Source organism: Canis lupus, chromosome 8, assembly GCF_003254725.2.
Source record: "Canis lupus dingo isolate Sandy chromosome 8, ASM325472v2, whole genome shotgun sequence".
Taxonomy (NCBI): domain Eukaryota; kingdom Metazoa; phylum Chordata; class Mammalia; order Carnivora; family Canidae; genus Canis; species Canis lupus.
The window spans coordinates 70,013,908-70,036,210 of record NC_064250.1 but is presented as its reverse complement, the minus strand read 5'-3'; the positions used below and the strand labels follow the sequence as shown (position 1 = coordinate 70,036,210).

The 22,303-nt window shown below is 49.3% G+C and overlaps 1 protein-coding gene and 1 long non-coding RNA gene across 10 annotated transcripts in view; one reads left to right on the top strand and one right to left on the bottom strand.

Moving 5' to 3' along the window:
• The window catches only part of PPP2R5C (protein phosphatase 2 regulatory subunit B'gamma), a 123,631-nt gene extending 103,428 nt beyond the window's left edge, over nucleotides 1–20,203 (bottom strand). For 6 of the 9 annotated variants that reach the window (XR_007412575.1, XR_007412573.1, XR_007412574.1 and 3 more), the window contains exons 1-3: nucleotides 20,073–20,202; nucleotides 19,258–19,323; nucleotides 5,854–6,016 (exon numbers count right to left, since the gene is read on the bottom strand). Coding sequence is in view for 6 of the 9 variants with exons in the window: in XM_025443566.3 (XP_025299351.1) it covers nucleotides 5,854–6,016; nucleotides 19,258–19,323; nucleotides 20,073–20,099 (256 nt within the window). In the remaining 3 variants the exon portion in view is untranslated. Of the gene's footprint in view, nucleotides 1–5,853; nucleotides 6,017–19,257; nucleotides 19,324–19,737; nucleotides 19,904–20,072 lie in introns of those variants that run through there. The other 3 variants (XM_025443564.3, XM_025443568.3, XM_025443565.3) reach the window with 3 other exon arrangements.
• An 889-nt stretch (nucleotides 20,204–21,092) lies between these two features.
• The window catches only part of LOC112657211 (uncharacterized), a 28,487-nt gene continuing 27,276 nt past the window's right edge, over nucleotides 21,093–22,303 (top strand). The window contains exon 1 of the long non-coding RNA XR_003134908.3: nucleotides 21,093–21,524. This is a non-coding gene — a long non-coding RNA (uncharacterized LOC112657211). The remainder of the gene's footprint in view (nucleotides 21,525–22,303) is intronic.

Genomic DNA, 22,303 nt, shown 5'->3' with positions numbered 1-22,303 from the left:
GAGGTGAGGTGTGGGCGAGGCCTGAGCCAGGCACGAAGTGGAGAGTACAGCTGGCAGCTGGAAGCAGACGCCCAGGTTCTGCCCCGGGGCGGCTGCAGAGGCCTGAGCCTGAGCCTTGTGTAAAAGCCGCGTCTGTGGCCCAGGGAGAGCAGACAGGAGAGCAAGGTCTCAGGAGGACCGGCCTGGCCGACGTGGCATCAGCTCTGGGTTATGCACACGAGTGGCCCTGGTGGCGTCTCTGCTGCCCAGCTGCAGTCAGAAGGTAGCCAAGAGGAGCCTGAGTCGGGAAAGCACGGTGGATCTGGGTCTGCTGGCTCCTGGTGGGCAAGGGCCACCTCTGGCCGTTGTCATTGTCCTGACCACCTCCCCATGCTCCAGACAACCTGGTTGGTCAGGAAATATTTGTTGTGAACTGGCACCGGGGGCCATTTCCTCTGTCATGGTGTGCAGCCAGGAGCAGACACAGAAATCCAAGCATAGGGCAGAAGACGGGAGTGATGAGAGCAGTTTCTCAGGCCACCAGAACTAGGGCAGGCACTCTGGCAGCTGCTCATACTCCATTGTTATAATTCTGCAACTAACGGCCAAGAGGCAAAGCTCTCCTAAATACACGCACAATTCATCTTTAGGCAGTAAAAATGACCTGTAAGGCCAAACTTTCAACTGTATCAGAAAATGAACTGTTATGAATAAGGCTGAAGTATTGCATTTTCACTAAAGGAGGGCAAGAGATGTAAGATTTTAACTGCCATTCAAAACCCAAGTTTTAAGAATTCACAATAATAACGTAGCAACTTCTTTCACAAAAGCCCAAGTGCTTAGCAACACCAAATTTCTGCCCCAAGGTTTCCAGCTAATTGCTGTTAAGTCCTAGTTGTTCCTTTATGACCTGACTCTTCCCAGGCTCTTTTCCATCAGGAGAATGGCCCCAAGAAACAAACTGGGCAACTGATTTACCCCTCCTACACATCACCCAAAGCATCTCCCTTCAATTGGCATCGCTTCTACCGTAAGGAAGGGACTAACTCAGGAGGCTCTCTAAAAGCAAAAGGCCCGAAGACTACATTCGGCCTTACTGTTAAATGAGTAAAATAGGAAATGCTACTTTCCACTTAACAAATGACTCAGGTGTTAAATGACCCCAGTCTGGAAAAGGTGCGACAGGACAGGTGTCTCATCTGCTCTGGGTAGACTGTGTACGGTGCCACCTCTCTGGACAGTATCTGGGCAGTATCTCTCAGGGATTGTGAAAACACACAGGCTCTGATCCAGTACTTCCTTTCTGAGCCCACCTTAAGAAAAGGTTTAAAGATATGAACAACAATGAAAGGTTTATGTTATGCCACAATCTATACAGACTTAAAACCAAGGTTTCACCACACAATGGAATAACACGATCATTAAAAAAAAAATCCTGCTTCTACTTCCGTTAAAGTCAGAAACAAGACAAACATGCCTGCTTGCACCACCACCTATAACGCCTTACTGGAGTTTTCAGCCAGTTCAAGAGGAAGACACTAGAGGTACAAGAATTAGGAACAAAAATGTGAGGCCATCTTTAAGCACAGATCTAATTAGATACCTGGAACAACCAAAAGAAATCAATGGAAAAACTACTGCAAACAATAAGATAATTCAGTAAGAAAGCGGAGGTGAAAGCAAGACACAGAAATCAACAGCCTTCCTAAAAATAATTAACTATTCAGAAGACACAGCAGCAACAATAACAGAATATCTAGGTGTAAAACTTAATAAGAAATGTGCAAAACCCACACAAGGGAAACTTTAAAACACCCAAAGAGAAATGAGAGTGGCCTTCACATAGCACACTCTTAGGCCAGAGGATGAAAATATTCTCAAGGTGCCAATCCTTCCTGCACATTTAAAAAATGTGATAGGATCCAGATAAAAGCACAACCACTTTTTCTGCAATGAAATGAGCCAATTCAAAGTTCCTGCTGTTTGTAATAATATCCGCATTATTGTTGTGAATTATTTTAATAGGATACAGCAATAATTATGTCAATGATGTCAGAAAGCAAGATTTTCAGTGTAAAAGAGATAAAACTGAAAATTCAAGAATCATCTGAAAACACCATAATGAAAATTTAATTGAAAACGTCAATATGAATGTCAACATATTTATACTTATATTCCATCTCCCTCCATTGACAGCACCTAAAAGCAACACCAGTCCAATAGCAACAAGCACCCTTAGTACCCAGATTTTGGTCTCTAAAATCAGGTCCCACTGAAAGGAATCAGGGCTCTTTGAAAATAGTTGATTCCAAGTCTGGGGCAAGGAAGGTACAAAATGAGGCTGGGGGACATCTTACTGTGTTAGAAATCAAGGAATCAAAAATAAGTGTGTCCATGTCAAAAAAATACACAGGAGAGAGCTTCAAGAATACCCAATGGTTGAAGTTATGCAGCCACACATCAGAAAAACAGTAATTTTAGATGGCTGTAGCACACTGAAATAAATGAAATACCTAAGTCCATAATGATATTCAAAAAAAAGAAAACCAGAAAAAAATCTCTAGTTTTCACCAGTTGAGGGAAAGTCTAACTAAAATGCAGAGCATTACACCTGTTCTGACTTTCCGTAGGAACTATATGTCAAGATAACCAAGTATCTCCAGTTGGTAAGAAACAGCTCTGCTTTCAGAAGAATGCCAGATTAAATGTTAACTCTCTAGTGACACTGCTGACTCAAGCAAGGACTGTCTCATGGTATACATGGCATTAGCACACGGCTGGTGGGGAACAGACCTTGCAGATCGCCATCAGTACTTCGGGACAGCCTAGTCACAGGGGGAAGCATCGTGGTCTGATGGAGAGATCAACGTATCATTACCCTAACACGGTGTAGAATCTGGCATCACTTATGACAGTCACCAAATCGAACAATTATCCTGCACTACCACCAATATCTCCCGGGTTATACAGTAACATGTCTGATGTATTCCATCCAAAAAAGACTTCTATTTACAGGAACTGCAGGGAATAAGCGGGATATTTTACATGACAACCGGCCTGACTAATTTAACAAGTCGTAATAAACTAGTGCTGTGACTTACAACATTCCCAGACTGCTAGCGAACCAGGTATCTGGTAGAAGGAGCGAAAACAAATCCCTATTGAAGAAGATACTTTCATTTTAGGTTTTAACTTATTTTAAATAGTTGAGTACAATGACCAGCATATACTAGAAAATAGTCAGGTACTCAAGGAAATAAGACAACACAAGCACACTCTGACAAGGATGATAATACCATGTGACACAGAACTCGAAGTAGCTGTGCTTACTGCACCCCCAGAAATGGCAAGCGTGATCTGCGACAGAACAGGAAAATAGGAGAAAGTCATACTGCAGATTAAAAATGTAACTGCAATAAATGGAAAAGGATATGAGATGTAAAAGCTCAACAAAGGGGACTTTAGCACATGCTAGACAGACCTGAAGATTCCCAGCAAGGTAACAGAAATTAAGCATGGTGCTCAGAGATTCTGACAGCAGCTCAGCAAGGCAATTTTATATCTACTGGCTGTAATAACACAAAAAGGCTGCATTTTACATTTCATTTGTATAGTTATTCATTTTCACGGTATTTTATAGAAGCATCAGTCCATGAAGGGTTGAAAATCAAGAAAAAAAAGCCTGGTCCTTCATCAGAGATAATGTGAGACGCTCTCAATGGGAACATAGCATGGGAAGTCACAAAAAGTGAAAAATACAGGTGAGGATTACAAAGAAAGATGGTAAATGGAAAAGTCCAATACATGTTTGATTAAAGCCAAAGACGAATGTAGAAGACATAATGGCTGGGAACCCTTCAGCACTGAGGAAGTATAATAATGTATGGATGTGCAACAAATCCCAAAAAAGGCTGATTGAAAAGAAATCCGCATTTGGACACCCAGCAGTGGAACTACTGAAAAATCAATGTTAGAGACAAAAATCAGAAAAGTAGCCAGAATCACAGTCCCTTCAAAGACTAACTTTGGTTTCTCAATTGTAACAAAGTCAAAGGTGATGAAATGCTTATCTTCCTTGTTCTCACAGAAAATAACTACACCTGCAATTCAATCTCAGTGAACATCTTTCAAGAATGAGGGCAGAATAAAGATCTTTTCTAGATAAATAATCTGCCACCACTAGACTCATTAGAGAAAGTTCTACAAGACATATTCCAATAGAAAGAAAGTGATCCTGGAGGAAAGTCGAAGATGCAAGGAGGAATGAAGAATAAAGTGATAAATAAGTGGATAAATCCAAACGATCACCAACAGAATATGACAGTAACGCTGTTGTGGAGGATTTTTAAGGGCTGGAAGAAAAATTCGAAGATCCAACAAAGGAGGGTCTTAGAAGATGGGAAAAGTAGCTTTTCTTTTCTTTCTCTTCTCTTCTCTTCTCTTCTCTCTTCTTCCATCCTCTCTCTCTTTCTCTTTTTCTTTCTTTCAAAGTAGTGGACTTTAACTTTCAGGCTTACAGAAAAATCAAATGTGAAGTACAGTTTTCATATTACCTGCCACCTGTTGTCCAATATTAACATTTTGCATTACAGTGAGTGCGTTTGTTACAATGGATGAGCCAATACTGATATATCATTATTAATTAAATACCATAGTTTACAGGAGGGTGTGTTCTTTGTGTCATACATTTTATGGGTTTTGGCAAATGCAAAATGCCACATACTCACTATCCTGGTATCGTACAGAATAGGTCCGCTGTCTTCAAACTCTCCTATGCTCCATCTATTCATCCCTCCCCAAAATGACTTCATATGCATATTATCTATGAGGAAACTAAACCAAATGTAAGCCAGATCCATGCTCTGCAAGCTGCAGGGAGCAGACAGCCTGGATTCCTAGCAAGTGAGGGGCAGGAAGAACATCTGTGAATCCAGAAACTGCTCATTCCCTCCATCCCTTCCTTCTTCCCTCCTCCTCCCCGACACGTCTGGCACCTCTGCACTGAGCCCTTGCTATCTGCCCTGCAGTGTGGAAGGCGCTGGAACACACCTGTAAAGAGGATGCACTTCCTGCTCTGGGTTCATGCGTCTCACAAAAGACCTGCTGTTATGAATTGGAGGTATGAAAAACATCTGATGTTTTATTTATCATGCTAGTCTTATGTTTTAGTAAAGATAAAGGTTTTCAGAGGTTCATGGCTGACTTTGGTCAAATTTGACTTTCCTTGATTTTATGAACTTCAACGTCAACATCTCCTAGGGGAGCACGTTTAGGGACTGAACACCCTCAGACGGAAAGAGGTGACTGTGCCATTTTGGGGGGAAATTCGAAGCAAAGGGCACCATTCCCTGACTAATCTCAAATAGGAAACCCCTGGGCAGTGTAATACCTATGTGACTCACAGGGAAAGAGTCCACAAAAGACCACGGTTACAATCCTCACTTCTCCAATACCAGGAAAGTGAAGAGGCTCTACTGTAGCTTTTATAACCTGTCTCCTGCAGTGGCTCCTTTCTGAATCATAGAGCCCACAGGTGACAAATGCAAGAGAAGACTGACTTGAAGGGAATGCCAGCTAGCTCAGTTACATAAAGAGATGTATGTCTTCCCCTGTCTTTTCTAGCGTGTTAGAGCTAGAACACATTCTCGATTACATTTTTATCTCAAACAGCTCTGGAATCTGAAATATCGGTTGGGTAAATCAGTTAGTGGCTTTTAATTGAAAAACAACAACAATAACAACAACCCTCAACAAGGAGGACCCGAATGAAACATAAATACAGCAGAAGCAGGAAGAAGCAGGCCAACTCTCCAAACACTCCCCCTCCCTAAACAGGCACACTTTGACTTTTAAAAGACAAATAATAGAGATTACCTTTTAGAGACGGCAGTTTTTGAAGCTCTCTGTTATTGCTGGCGTTAAACCTGGAGGAATTTTGCCGCTTCTCTTTCTTCACTATGGGCTGAGGGACTGGCACTTTTATTTTGCTGGACACTGTAGACGGGGGAGCAGCAAGGTTGTTTTTCCTGCTGGAAGTCTGTTTCCAAAATAAAAACAGAAACAAATGCATACCTCAAACGGTCGTGGTTTACAGCACAGTTAGAATCTGGAAAATCTATATGAGTTTTGCTCAGGGACAGTCCCTCCACTTGGCCGTAAACGTTGTTCCTTAAAGTGGCCAGAGTGGAAGCTAGATCCCACCTCTGGATGCTGGATTTCAAGGGATTCACAGAGATGCCTCATTACTCATGGCTTCCTTCAAACTTTTTACTTCTAAACATTTACTACTTAGGCTGATGCCTGTATACACAGGCGGATGATGACCCTTCAAAGATGTTCACATCCAACTCCCTGGAAGCTCTGAATATGCTTCCTTACTTGGCAAAAAAGACTTTGGAAATGGGACACGGTAAAAATGCAGGACTGTCAAAGCGGGCCCTGTATAATCACACAAGGTCTCGATAAGACAGGACAAGGCAACACAGAAGCAGATGACAAAGCAGAGGTGAGAGCCTCAGAAAGATTAGATTGCAAGAAGCCGTGCTGCTGGCTTGGAAGGGAGAGGAGGGGGCCGTGAGCCAAGAAACGCAGGAGGCCTCTAGACGCTGGAAGAGACCTAAACGGACTCTCAACCAGGGCTTCCAGAAAGAACTAGCCATGCTGACACCTTGATTTCAGCTCTATTTCAGACTTTTGACCTCTGGAACTGTAATAAGTTGGTGATCATTTGTCCAGCAGCCATAGGCATCTTGCAGAGCAGACACCTTCTCTGCTGACGCACCACTCAGCCCTCAGCAATCTGTGATAATGACTGAAAAGTGCTTGTCCCTCAAGCCTCAGGAAATGCTCTTCTTTCTAGCCTCCCCGTCCTTGCATCCATCTCCAGGCTCCAAATCTAGTGTGTTCATCTCTGCACTGCAACACCTGGGTTGTCTGAGGACAAGTGGCCAGCTCGCAAGGGGAGAAGGAGCTGTGCAAACACCCAAGCAGATAGGGGTGGGCATCGAGAGCATGTGCAGCACAGTCGGGGGTCCTGCTGCCCAGGTTGCTCAGGTGTGCATGGTCCCCCGCGGGGATGCCAGGGCGAGGGTCAATGAAGCATCGACCATCAAGATTCTTTGTGCAACCCGCTCACTCCTCCCACACCTCCAGGCTGCCCAAAGGAATGGAGTTTGTATGTACACGTAGGCGCTTTTCAAAAGCCTACCAAACTCACCCTAGAAACATAAACCCACCGAGCCTTTTCTAATCACACGAGTTATGAGAGCAGATGCACCAACTTAAGCACCCAACGATTTCCTCTCCTCCTTGAATGGAATTTTTACTAAGAAGTCAGAGCAGCTTTATTTTAAAAGAAGGTGCTTAGGAATAGTTGGCAAGAGTTTTCCAAGACGCAGGATGCCCAGACATAGGATTCTGAATAGGGAGCGAGGGCCTGGGCTCCCTCTTCTCCCACAGTTGGCAGCTTCTCCCTTGAAAGGGCTTTCCCGGATGTCATCTTTAACATGTGTCATTCTTTCCACCTGACCATGAAAGTTGGGTCTTCATCCTTAAAAACCCTATTCATACCTCTCCTCCTCCCCAGAATTCCCCAGAAGCCCTAGTTTTCACCCCCCAGTCACAAACAGCTCTTCCTAGGCATGCACCTGTCTTAAAATGTTAAGTTATACACCCATGTGTCTAGTACAGTTATACCTCCTTTCCACCTTCTATAATGCTGAATCCCATGTGCCACACATGAGGACCCTGAGGACAACAGGGCACGTGCTGCTCCCTCCTAGACAGGAGTGGACTGGCCATCTCCTGCAACAAAGCTTGGAACACTGGCATTGGGTGATGGGGCTAGCTCATAAACAGAATTAACTCCATGCATATCCACAGCCCATGCACGACACACGCTGAGGCGAGGCTTCTAATGTCTGACAGGGAAAAACGTTATTCCTAAGACCTGCTGACTCTGAGCCACTGGCTTTTCTGCGTGGGCCCTGCTGGCTACCCTCCTCCAAGCACTGTCCTTGGGACAGGCAGAGAGAGCTTCTAGAAAGAAGACCTAGTCCCATCACCCAGGCTAATCCACTGTAGTCACTTCCTAGGCCTTGGCTTCAGCCCATTGGCTTAACAGTGGTCTCTAGAGCCCCACGCTCAGGTCATCAGCTCCTGCACTGGTCCGCTCAGGTGAGGAGCAAGGAAGTGTGCTGCTCACCCTGAGTGCAGCTCCCTGAGGCCTCCAAGAAGTGTGGTCAACTCTGTGGGCTGCCGCCTGCCTGGCTGAGCTCTGCTACAAGGTGGCTGTCTGGTCTTTCCCTCAATGGGATGTCAGCTCCAGGAGGGCTTGGATGCCACGCTGTCCTGTTCTGTGAGAGCCAAGGACTGCCCCATACCGGCCAGGTCAGGCAGGCCCCTCTGAGGGCATGTGTGTGTGTCCTGGGGGGACAGCATTCAGGCAGGGCCACCAAGAGTGGGTGTCAGTGTGACCACCCTCGCTGCAGAGAGGTGAGCAGGCATCCGGGGAGCCTGGGGGCCACAGGTGCCTGCAGAGCCCAGTAGCCCAGGTCAGAGTCTGACCCTTGCCTGACGGGCACCTGGAAGCCACGCAGGAGGCGCTGAGCAGGGTGACGGTGTGAATTTATCTTCCTGTTCAAAAGGCGCTTCGGGCTGCAGTGTGGCCTGCAGACGGGAAAGGAGGAGGCTAGAGGTCTAGACCGCAGGTGGGACTAGTAGCTGCAGCAGACCAGTAGCTAGCAGGTGCGTGGGGAGTTCCAGGGGGGGGCACGGCAGAGGGCCGGGGAACCAGCGGCTGGGCGGCTGGGGGCACCAGTCACAGTGACGAGAAGGAGAAGTGGGCCAAGAAGCTGGGTCATGAGCATGCTGGGTCCGAGTCAAAGACATGGTGACACCCATCCTCACTGCCCCCCCGAGCTCTCTGCCTTGTGGACAAGGTCCAGAGTGCTTGCTGTCCTCGGTGTCCTGGCCACCGCCTGGCTGCCCTCGGCTGCCTTCTCCACCCACCCAGGGCCTAGCTGTGCGCCTGGCCCTTGGACACCTTGTGCGAGCTGAACACGAACTTTGCAGTTACCCGTCTCCATGGTCACTGAAGTCACCGAATGAGGAGACCACCCAGCAGAGGCGTGCAGAGCGGAAAAGGTGGAGGGGCGAGGGGCTGAGGAGAAGGATGAGGCTGAGAAAAGACAGTTTTTGAGGAAGGAGGAGGTCAACCCACCAAATGGCACTCAAAGCCAAAGACTCGGACTTGGCATTTTGGGGCTGGTGGAGGCTGCGGAGGGCAGTGGGGCAGCAGGGAGAGGCTGCCGGTCTGAGGCCAAGGCGGGGAGGCCTGTAACAGCTTCGGGAAGGTAGCCGGGAAGAGTGTCAGGGCAAGCAGCAGAGCCCCAGGAGGGACCTCGGACTGTCTGGAGGGCAAGAGGCTTGACCATGCTGGGTGCTGACTGGGAGGCCACCAAGGCTCGGCTGAGTGACAACGGAACAAGCGAGATCTGGGCCCTGGCGTGTAGTGACAATAGAACAGAGGATGGACAAGACAGGACAGCTGTCAGTCTGATGGCCGGAAGGGAGTCAGATATCTGAGGGCCTCCCCTGTGTGCACAGACACATGTAGTCACCTGCAAGAAGCACCCTGAAGGGAGGCGAGGCCTGAGAAGGTGAGGACCCTGAGGGTCCCTGAACAGCAGAGAGAGGCAGGAGCCCAGAGAAACAGAGATACTCTGAACACTAAATACCAGCAGCCAACTGGACATGTAGTGGTCGGTGCCCAGGGGGCCCACTGCCTACACAGAACAGTTGCTGGGACCCCCCAACCTACTCACGGCCAGGTGCTGTCCTGAGCCGGGATGGGCGCTGTTACCCCAGGGCCCTGCAGCACCCTGCCCTGTGGTGCAGTGTGATCTCCTGGGATCATACAGGGAGCAGTGAAGCCAGCTTGGACCTTGCTTGCTCCTTGGACTTCAGATACCACCTCCCTTGTGTCCCATATCCCAGCAATTCTACGCTCCAATATCTTCTAAATTTCTTCTAAAATTCTCCCCTTCTGCAATTAGACGATCACTATGATGGACTATCACCACTGTGTGCCAGAGACCGTGATTCAGAGCTCAAGAAGTATTTGCATACTTTTTAAGATCTTGAAAAAAACAATTCATCTAAAGAGTATGGTACTGGCATAAAGACAGCCACATAGATCGATGGAACAGAATTATGACCCAAGACCACTTGATGGGAGATGACGCTCTTCAACCGGTGGTGCCGGGACAGCCCTGCTGTTTGGCACTGTCAGCCTCGAGTGTTTGTGAGGGCAAGAAAGGTGGTCTCCAGAGAAACCAGGCTGTCTAGGAAAAACTAAGGCTGCTAGTGTAGGAGCTGGCCCCTCAGAGCAAAGCTCCCTGCACTCGGCCTTTCAGGGCCGGAAGCCACAAGAGCCAGCTCTCAGCTCAGACCTGCCAAGCGAGCTGTTTGCTGACAAGCCCACCCAAGTCCAGCACCCACGGCCCGCTGTGCTGCGGCCTCAGCTCTGGGTATGCGGTACCCGGGCATCTGATGGACCTGCTGCCAGGGGGTCTCCTGGTTTCAACTTTTGTCCCTCTATTTCCTACACAGCAGCTGCATAGAGCTTTAATTTGTTTTTTGCAGAGAGCTTTTTAAATACATGTCGATTATCCTCTCCTGCTCAAACCATGTCAATGGCACTGCAGAGCCCACTAGCCCAGGTCAAAGTCTGACCCTCAATGGCTTCCTGTCACCCTAAGAATAAAACCCAAGGGCTGCTGACGAGATCCCACTGGACCTTCCTTGCCTGTCCCTATCTCTTTGTCCCTTCTGCTCAAGCCTCCCTTGTTTCTCTTCAGCCAAATTGGCCTCCCTTCCAGTGGACACACAAGCTCACTTGTGCCGAAGGGCCTGTGCACTAGCTACTTCCTCTGGCTGGAACGCCCTTCCCCAGATCTCTGCACCACTGGCTCCTTCTTCACATTCGGGAGTCACCTCTAACATCCTCTCCTTGGTGAGACCATCCCGGGCCACCTGAAGCAGCCTCGGGAAATGTGAGTAGCTTTGATATCACAGGGGTCAGGGAGTGCTCCTGATGTTGAGAGCTCCGGGGCCACTGCTCCATAGGGTGTGAGAAACCAAATGCCAACAGTGCACCTTACACACACCAGTGCACCTGGCGCTCGCTGAAAGCAAACTGCGCGAGTGCACGGGCCCTGCTGTGTCCCGCGCTGCACCCCCAGCACCCATCATGGCACCCAGCACTCAGGAGGGGGTCAGAGTGTGCCTGCGGGGTGACTGGGAAGGGGTCACCTGGAGGGAAGCCTGCAAGGTGGCAAAGCATGGCATCCAGGGAGGAAAAGGACTTGGGGAGAGAGAAAGGTCACTCCCATGAGGGACAGGGCACCCTCCAGGGCCTGCCCTCTGCCATGCGATACTTCCTCCCATAAGATCTGGACCAGGATGTGAATCAGTAGAGCAGGTAAGAAAGCTTGCTCCTAAGGGTATACTGGGTGAAATGAGAGAGTATCGAGTATTATGCTATTTTATTTTTTAACCATGTGTGTTTTGATCCCCAAAACAAAGATAAAATTTCTAAAAAGGAAGATGGGAAGCACATTGTTTCCCCTGGGCCTCCCCCAGGCCTGCTCCTATGGGAGACGGCGAGGCATTGTCCGGGTGTCAGGTGTAAGTCTTTGCAACTCAGGCAGTCCTGGGCTGGTGGGGAGCAGGGCCCCTCCTTCTCACCCCCACATTCCCTTCTCTTCTACCATCCGCTTTTCCCTAACTTCATCCACTTCCATCTAAATTTAATACTTCGTATTAGGAGTGACAGCCAATGAAGTTAAAATAAGTCACACGCACTTGAATTGAAATTATTTTGGAAAACACTACCGGTGCCTTTCTGTGAAGCGGGAAATATTCTTTACCTGCTGTCCAGTGGGGTAGCCACCAGTCACCTGCGGCTCCTGAGCACTTGAAATGTGGCTAGTATGACCGACGAACTAAATTTTCAAATTTAATTTGATTTCTATCCATTTCAAGAGCCACATGTAGCTAATGGTTAGCGTTCTCCAGGCATTTTGGTGTTCCTGCTGGATAAGAACAGCACGGGGCCAGAGCTACCATCCCGCTAGAATCATGCTAAGTTTCGTCTTAATAAAATATTTAAAATGAAGGAAATCCAATGTCCTCAAACTAATATCCAACCCCCCTTCGATTCTGGCCTTGTCCTCTCACTCCCCCAGGTGGAGGAAACGAAGATGACAGCATTGCCTGGATTTGGGCAGCAGGGCCTCCCAGCAGTGGCCCTTCCTAGACCTGACCGGACCAAAAGCAGAGCCCCGGAAGTCTTAGCTGAACACAACATACCAGCAGGAAGGTGCAAGGCCATCACCTATAATGTGTCAAGTTAGACACCACTGAGCCCTGACCTTTGGGCACCCGATGTTTTAAGGAAACACTGGAGACTTTTTACAGTGGAAATCTTTCTTTCTTTTTTTTTTTTTAGTGGAAATCTTTCACATGAATTTTCCCTGTGACTTGGGGAAATATCACCATGATTCATGTTGGTGGCAGACTGACTCACACAGCAGATGCAGGTGGAGAGCTCTGCACCCGGACACGCAGGGCTACAGGCGTGCACTCACCCCGCAACAGCTTTAACATGGGAACCCTGTGCTTTTTCCATGAATTGGAAAACTTTTATAAATGATTTCATGTCATTCACTGAACTCTTTCTAGAATTATGTATCCTGTAAATGGAGCTTTTCCTGAAGAGGGAGAGGGGTACAACACATGCCTAAGGTCCAACACACTTTCTGGGGCTCCATATTTAATGGTGACCTTGTGTTTGCTGAGGGGCTTTAAAGCATCTATTTCCTCTGGTTGGGTCTTTACAAGAAATGTGCTCCATCTTGTCCCATGTCTTCAGCAGCTGCAGGGTGTGATGGATGGAGGGCCAACTCACTCCCAAGTCTACCCAATGCCCATGAGCAATGGGTGGGACACGTTGTTAACACCAGAAACGGTCAACATTTAAGTTCTTAACAAGTGACAACAATGTTCTTTTTGTCTTTCCCAGTGTTTGTACAGCAAGACACAAAACTTTCTAATATATATATAAAACTTATAAAATAGTTTAAAAAATATACAGTTCACCCTTAACGCAGGTTTGAGTTGTGCAGGCCTACTTTTACACAATTTTTTTCAATAAGTTCACTATGTTTATATGTATTTTCTGTTAGCATTTTCTTTAGCTTACTTTATTGTAATAATACAATATACAATACCTGTACGATATCAGACGTGTTAATTGACTGTTCATGTTACTGGTAAGGCTACCTGTCAACTACGAATAGGCTATTCGTAGTTGTTATGGGGGAATCAACAGTTACACAACAGATTTTTCAGTGTGTACGCTGGGGGGGGGGCGTTGTGATTGGGACCCCTAGTCCCTATGTTGTTCATGTATATGTATGTTCTACTGAGAAAAGTTCTCCAAATAAACTAAAAAAAAATACAAAGCACTGAAAATCATATCGGAAACCTATTTAAAGATAAATCCTATTTTGAACTGCTTTAATTAAAACAAGATCTTTTGAGACTATACATCTTACCACCAACCTCTGGTGCTATATAAAGGCTAACTAAAACCAAAACCAAAAACCCTCTTCTTAAAATGTTCACAGGACATTAGAAAAACACCCAAGTACCATAATCTTTTGCTTTAGTCCACTGCTGTTTATTTAAAACAGATTGTACTGAAAGAAAACTCTGCATCAAAATTTCTTTAGAGGATCGAAAGATAAAGAAACATATTTTTTTCTTTCTAATTTATCATATCAGAAAACCAGCAAGCTCACTGATTGGAAGCTCCCTTTCTTCCTGAGAACTTTTTTTTTTTTTTTTTTTTTTAATTTATGATAGTTACAGAGAGAGAGGCAGAGACACAGGCAGAGGGAGAAGCAGGCTCCATGCACCGGGAGCCCGATGTGGGACTCGATCCCGGGTCTCCAGGATCGCACCCTGGGCCAAAGGCAGGCGCCAAACCACTGCGCCACCCAGGGATCCCTCTTCCTGAGAACTTTTAAAACCCACCAACACACACTTCTTGCCTCCAGGGCCTCACATACACGGCAAGTGCAAAGAAGAACCAAGCTAAATTGCTGTCCTCGAGTGCTTAATCTAGTTAGGGAGGCAGATCGAGATAAACAAAAGTTGTCCAAGGCAGTATAAAAGTTAAGTGACCGGTAGAGCCAATAACTGTTATATGAATTTAAAAAATGGAAAAAACATGGGCCAAGATGGTGAGAAAAGCTTCCTTTAAATTTCAGAATAAATGAACCTGAGCTGGAACTCAGATGACAAAGGGAGTAAGGGGGGGCAATGAGCATGTAAAGGGCGTTCAACAAAACAAGGCTTGGGGGGCTCCTGGAGACACTTTCTAGGGTCCGTGCTTTTACAACACAAAGACATGATTTGCCTTTATAACCATCATTATGCCAATTTTTCACAGGCTGCAAGGCACAGGATATCAAAACAGACAATGCAGGAACAACTCAAAAAGCCAGCTAGCTTCTATGAAGCCAGACATGAAAGGAATTTGCAAAAACATGGTGCAATGCCATTTTTCTCAGAGAATTTTTGTGAATGGTTAGTTCTCGTAAAAACATGCTGCTTATGTCAACATGTACTGGGTGTGTTACTATTAGATGAATTCATGAATATTCTTACAATTTGTTTTAATTTCTAGTAAGAAAAGTTATCAGCTAAAGCTGACCTAAATAAAAGCTCTTCGGGGTCCTAATTTTTAAGAGTGTAAAGGGGTGCTGATGCTCTTTAGGTTTGAACATTGCTATTCTAAAGGAGGAATGTGTGTCAGGCATGATTTGCAAGTGAACGTACATCCTCTGTGGAGAGGTTTTCCTAGGACAGTGGTCTCACCGGGGGCTCTTTTGCCCTCCAGATGTCTGGGAATGTCTGGAGGCACTGTGGGTTTGTCAAAACTGGAGGGTGGGGGGGGGGACCACTGGCATCTTGTGGGGAGGGCCGAGAGTGCTGGCAAACCTCCGCCAGTGCGCAGTCTGCAGGGCAGCCCTGCGGGAAGCATCTGGAACATGTGTCAACAGCCCTGAAGGTGGGGTGCCTGTTCAGTACAGCAGATCTCACCTGGGAGGCACTTTAGGGTCTGCCCAGTGCCCTGCTTGTCATATGGAGCAGGAGCGAGCCCTGGAAAGGGATGGGAAGCTCACAGAATCTGCCCCTAACTCACATGCCCTCCAATCCACTGCTGATTATCCCCTCTGCAGAGCCTCTGTCCTGAACACCAGGACTCTAAGCAAAGACGATGCAGCGTGGCTGGGAAAGTGGGCCAAGGCTTGGTGATCAAAAGCAGGAAATTCTACCCCTATATGTAATAGTTACTTAGGAATTGAAAAAAAAAATCTTAAAGTACTGGTTCTTTGGGTCCTGAGTTTCACTGGAGTCCGGTTTAGGGTTGTGTGGAGAAAAAGTGGGAAGAGAATGATGGGCAATGAATGTGGCGGGAAAGCCCCCCGCCCCGCAAGAGCCCGGGCTCAGAATTCAGCCTGTAGACCGTGGCTTTGGTGTTATAGGGGAGAGGAGTTGGGGACTCTCATTGCAGGAGGTGATGATCACAGCTGCCTCCCCAGGAAACACACCAACCAACAAACCACTTCCACTGTCCTCCGGCACTCAAGTTAAAATTCCTGCTACACAGCCGAGACTACAAAGTCCAATTTTCTTAAAAAGATACTCTTCACAAAAATGTTATCTATGTTACCATGTAATGGGTGTTGTTGTTAGATGAATTACTATTATTGAAATTTCAGTTTTAATTTCTGAGACATAAGTCTACCAGCTACACCTATGGGACTTCAGTAAGCCTGGCCCCTGCTCTCTGCAACACCAAGGTGGGTTGGAGGGGAGGCAAAGGGACAGATCATAGAGAGAAAAATGTCATTACTAAAAGTAGAACATGTCAAGATAAGCTAACAAGTTGGGGAGAGGACCATTCAAGTTTCTTTCAAACAACAGATGTTATGTACGAGTTGCTGTAGAGACTTTCAAACAAAGCTAAGCTGAAGCAGGACATAAAATTCGTGACCAGAGAACAACACTCAAAACAACCTTTAATGTGCTTAAAACAAATCACTTTACAAAGACTATTAACACTTTTAAAAGCAAACTGGACACAGTATACAAATTAAAACTACACAAAAAAATTACTGTGGCACGGTCTGATCTTCCAAAACGGACTTCACAAACCTGAGTGATTTATTAAGATTCTGGATATTGATAAAGCGTGCCTAGTTATGTTTGCACAGCTCTGAAGGTTACACTGAGAACAGGTGCTCAGAGCTGAGTTCTCCAACTTCCTGTTCCCCAGGAGCCCACCTGCAGCCTCACTCCCCAGAAGCGTATCATGAAATAGACCCATTAGGACTGGGCAAACTTTGGTTTCCAGGACACATGTGGGTAAGTCAAATTTAAACATCCTACTTGAAAGAGAAGAGAATAAAACAAAACAAAACAAACATATCGATACACATCATTCAAGGAAGCAAGAAATTTCTAGAAAAGTGTGCATAGCAGCAGCTATGACCTTTAATAGTATTTTGTTACATCAGAAGATATTCTCTGCCACACATCCTGCAGGAAAAATTTCTTTCTTTCAAGAGGGGCCATGCCTCATCTATCCCATATAGTTAAAAATGGCCAAATCTGAGACTCACCATATTTTTAAAGGTGAGGTACTAGGGCCACAGAAGCCAGGTGACATCACTTAGTGGCAATCAGGAGTCAGCATTTTTACTACCTAATCCCCAGGTGAAAACACTTGCCCCTCATCCTTCCGACTAACCTCCCCAGGCTTTTTTTTTTTTTTTTCCCCCAGGCTGTCTTTTAAGAAAACAGCATTCTGCAGTTCCACAAGACTAGGTTACAGCCAGCCAGAATTTTAGTACAAGGACTTTCCCATTCTTGAAGTGGTGTGTTAAGTCAAACCACCACAGGCCAGGTTCTGTTCTGCTTTTCTCTGTTGAGGTGATTTCCCAAAAGCCTGGCTACTCTGCCCTGGATGGACACCTGTTCTGTGTGGCCCTCGGGCTGGGAAGCCCTGAATATGGTAACTGCTCTCACACAGGTGAGTTCATGGGCGGAGCCGAGGGAGAGCCAGCTGTGAAAGTAGCGTGACATTGAACAGGTCTGAAAAGCAGCACGGGAATAGCAGTCCTATTTGAATTGTTCAGGTTAAAATATTCATGTTCAGAGTAACGTTGACAGGAGAGGGAAAGAGTGCACAATGAGGGTTTCATGCACCTGAGTGGGTCAATCGTATTTGGTCACTGCGTGGAACCAGATATGAAGTGAGATGAAGGCTGAGAAGCAAAACAATTAAAAACAAAACAAAACAAAACAAACCAGGCTCAACCCAAAGTTCATATGAGAATATTGAAGTGCCTCAATTTGTGTTCCCGCAAAAATAATTTACACAGTGACCTGCCAACTGTCATGCTTAACATGCCATGTTGCCTCTGGGATCCTTATGAGGAAGTAGTGAAGGGCCCACCATTTCAGTATTTTTCGGTGGTAATTTCAAGCTCTGTAGCTCCAGCTCTTAGTAGCACTAGAAAAAATACAAAAAGACAAGTGGGGCATCACACTCAGGCACTGCAGGCCACACCTCAAGAGTCTTAAGCATCTGACAGTCTAGGAACCCAATCCACCTTAAAAACACGCATTCTAATTATGAGCGGTTTCATTATCTCTGAGTTAACTGATAGATTTTTGAGGTTCAGACTCAAAATCATTCATCCTTAGAGTCACGTTCTCTCTGCTACAACAGGAATAAATGAACCATACACACTGATATTCTTTGTCACACCAGCAGTGAAAGGAGACAGGTACGTAAGCAAGAAAGGTTTGGGGGAGGGCTGGGAGCCTTAGCAGTTTTAGTGAAATATCAGTAAACAAGAAAAAAGAAAATACACCCTCGCAGGGTGGCCAAATTTCATTTAAATCAATGTAGTCAAAAAAGTGACACGGAAGGAAGCAGGTCAAAAGCAGGAATACCACAGTAAAACGTGATTATGTGCTAAAATAAAGGGCAGGGAAAGACTGGCATGGATAATCCCCAACTACTGATATTTAAGAAACCTTTTGGATTTCTGTTTTTTTGCTTTGGGGAGGGTGACAGATTTGCTGGAACAGACCACCTGCTCAAGAGGACGGAGGCTTGGAATGCACCAAATGATAAGGAAAAGATACCCCCCCCCCACCTCCGCCGGGTTAAGGAAAAAAAAAAAAAAGGCTACTGCCTATAATCAGCAGTTAACTGTGTTTTCCAGGCGACTCTGAACTCATTCTAATTCAACTTATAAGAAGGGGTCTGACACTTGCAAATTAATGTCATCTGTGATAAGACCAGGGACCTCGATGATCCAGCTCTGGAGAACGTGACAATCAAGCAATTCTCCGCTACCAATGATCCAAAAGGGCCTGTCAGCTCTGCCTGGGTCCAGACGGCTCCAGAATCCTTAGCCTGAGGTTCTAGTTCAACAACTACTCACAAGGAAGAAAAGGCAAAGTGCTGGCTCTGCAAATATTCTCAAAGCACAACTGTGCCAAACAATGACATCAACCCCACTAGGTAGACACAGTCCTCACGGAGCCCACAGGTGAGAAGGGAAAGAAGTCAGAACTGGCCAATGGAGAGAGGAAAAAAAAAAAACAAGTGAAAAGATGAGGGAGGATTGTAAACAGTAAGGTACCAACACTACTGGGGAAAGAGGCTCTGGGAATCGGACATCAACAGAGGAGCCAGTGTGAGACTGAAGCAGCGAAGACCGCACCAGGGTAGCAAAGGTGATGGAAGGAGGAGCCACGGAGAGGGACGGACCTGACCTGGCGGCTTGTGAAGGAAGGAAGGGGAGGGTCTGAAAGCTAAAACGAGCCTGAACAACAGTGGTGAAACCAGTCTCTGCAGGAGGGCTGCTGCCTATGAGGTGGGGGTTAGGAACTTAATACCAGCCGCCCAGATTACACCTTCCATCTCTCTTTTCCCAGCCCGAGATATTAAAAACTGAAAGAACTGACGTTTCAGGTCATGAGAAAGACTACGAGGAAAAACTCATGCAGGGAAACGTTCTAGAAGAGCCTGGTTTCCTCCACACTGTTTTTCTGCCCTTAGAGTTAAAACGTGTTCATGAAGGGGGGAGGGGGGGGGAGGGAAAGGGAATATCGGAGAGCAGTTACCTCTGATTCTATTATGTCTTGTCCTTCTTTTGAACTTTTTCCACTTTTCCCTGCTTTTGGTGATTCCTGGGAAACATCAAGCAAATCAATTAGGCTTCTCGGTTTTTCGACGGCTACCCATCAGATAAGCCAAAGCGCGGCTTTAAAAACGGACTCGCGCTGTTTAACCGGCGCTCCGGACCATTTTAATCGGTACCATCGAGAAATCCCGACTCCTGTTGGAGACACACCAGGGCGAGGCGACTCCCCCGCCCCCAGATTCAGACCCTCCCTGTTTGCTCGACGTGTGCTTGGCGTCGGAAACTTGAGGCAGGAGCCGAGAAGCGCACGTCTGCGGGGTCCCCAGCACATCCCTTCCGGGCCTCGCACCCTAAACCCCGAGAGCTGGGATTTCGGGGCGGGATCCGAGGCGCTGGCTACCGGGCTCCACCTGGAGCAGCAACGTACCCCCCACCCCCAGATGCAACGCAGCACACTCACAGCCATCACCGCCGCCACCCGGGATAATAATAGTATTTCAGAGCGTCCCCCCGGAGAGGAGGCAGGTCTTCACCGCAGCGGGGAGCGGGCTCCATGGGCTCCCCTCCTCCGGCCCGGGGTCCCTCCAGCCCCCGCCCCGGGCCAACCACCTCCGGCCGCACCTGCCCCCGCCCGCGCCCCCGCCCCGCGCGCCGCCCCCGCCGCCGCCCCCGCCCCGCACGCCGGCCCGGGCAGTCGCGACCCCGCAGCCCGGGCGGCGCCCCCGCGCCCTGGGACCCCGCCCCGCGCGGCCCCTGCCCCTCCCCAGGCGGCCGGCGGCCCGGGCCCGGACTCACTTTCTCCTTCTTGTTTTTATTCGGCATGGCTGGTGCTCACCGCCGCCGCCTGCGCCCCGCAGCAGCAGCAGCAGCAGCAGCGCCCCCGCCCCCGCCCCGGCCGCCGCGACCCCCGGCCGCCGCCGCCGCCGCCGCCGCCCGGGGACCGAGTTGCTCGCTCGCCCGCACTTCTCCTTCTCCAGGCTCCCACAGGCTGCGGCAGCCGCGGCGGCGGCGGCGGCGGCGGCAGCGGCGGCGGCGGCGTCTCTCCGCCCCTCCCCCGGCCCGCCCCGCCCCGCCCCTCCCCCCGGCCCAGGCCCCGGCCCCGGCCCGCCGCCCCCGCCCCGCCCCGCCCCCGCGCCGGCCCCGCCCCCCGGCTCCAGGCCGCTCGCCATTGGCCGACGCGCCCTCACGTGCCCCAACGCTCCCCCCGAGGCCCCGCCCCCGCGCGCGGCCCCGCCCCCGCGCGCGGCCCCGCCCCCGCGCGCGGCCCCGCCCCCGCGGCCCTCCTCCCCGCGCCGCGCCGCGCTCCGGCTCCCGGGGCCTCGTCGGCGGTGCCGGTGTGCCGCGGCGGCCGGGGGAGCCGAGCCCAGGCTGGGAAGCGGGCGTGGGGCTGCGCGCGGCGCAGGCGCGGGACGGAGACAGCAGGGGGCGAGCCAGGCGTGCAACAGGCACGCTTGAAACGGACGGCAGCAACTACTGCAGCCGGCGGGACGTGGGCAGGCGCGACCGGAGGCCTCCGGACCTCGCCGCCGCCGCCGCCGCCGCCGCCGCGCTAGCCAGGCTCCCAGGCGCCCGCGCGCCGGCGCACAGGACGGGATGCGGAGGCCCGCGGCCGCGCGAGCGGCGGTTTCGCTGGACCCCCGCCGGCCCCGCCCCCGGCCGGAGGCCCCGCCCACACGGCGCCGGAGGCCCCGCCCCCGAGCCCCCCTCCGTCTCCCCCCACGTCTGGCCCCGCCCCTCAGGTCAGGCTCCCGCTGCGCCAATGGGGTTTGAGTTTACTCTTTGCTTTGGCTTGAGCGTAAACCACGTGAGGAGGCTTCTGCCTCGTGACCAGGGCGTCACGTGACGCCCCTCTCCGCGCTCGCCGCTCTGGGGCCCGGCGCTCTCCCGGGGAAGGAGGGCGACTCTGATGAGCTACTAACGCAGCGTGTCTGGTGGCACAAACTCCGGGGACCGCTCCTGAGAGGCGTGGAGGCTCGTCGCCCAGAAATGTGTAGGGCGATGAGGCGCTGGGACTGGACGGGCTCCCGTGTGACGGGCGCGGCCACGCCCCTGCCGCCCCGGGGGCCCGGCTGGATCTTCCGCGGGCGCTTGGAGATCGTTGCGCCCCGTTGGGCACCCGGTTTTCGCTCTTGAAAGTTGCTAGGCAAAGCATTTTCGGTTATTTTGTTCTTCGCCGCGACGGGAGGGCTAACAGAAGAAGGAGAAGGAAAAGATCTAAAGTGAGGAGTGTCGTGGGAGGTCCTGAAAGTAAGTGCTGCCCGCAGGTGTCTGAATCCGCGTCTGCAGGCGGGTGTCGGCAGGTGAACGGCCGTTTGTGCACAAGAGGCGGTTTTAAGTGGTTTCATCGTTGCTCAAAAACAAATAGTTAAAAAAAAACAACAACAACAGGGGGTGTAGAAGAGTGTCCTCCATTAACTTAGTTACGCTTCATTTTTAAAATAAAGCACATGCTAGCGTACATCCGTATCAGAAAGGAGTCGCTCTGCACCTGTGTGTGACCATGAGGCTCTAAGGGGGCCGAGGGTCTTCTCGGAGGCATGTCTGTGCCTCGGGTATCCTCGTGTTGTAGCTCCTGCTGCGTGTCGCGCATCAGTCGCTCAGCAGACATTTGTGTGATGCCCACTGTGTGCAAACCACGGGGCAGGGGAATCCACCAGGGACAAGGCACTGCCCTTGTCGGCTTGCACGCCCCATCCTGGAGGTGGAAGCAAGAACGCCAGCGATCAGAAGGATGTAGCGTTCCGCAAGTCCACGTGGGCTGGGCCGAGAGGGTCTGGCTCAGCAGCACGCGAGAGCCCTGCACAGGAGTATTTTGTCATGGCTAGAGGTGAGAGTCAGAATCGGAAGCCTCTGACTGGTCTTGCCAAGGAATTGGACTTTTTTTTTTTTTTTTGGAATGTGACTTAGGGTCACTGAAGGATATTAAACTGGGGAGTGACATACTCACATGTGCACGAGGAAGACATCTGTGGCAGGCATGTTGGGGGTGGAGTAAAGGCAGCAACCTTTAGGAGAGCAACCAGGAT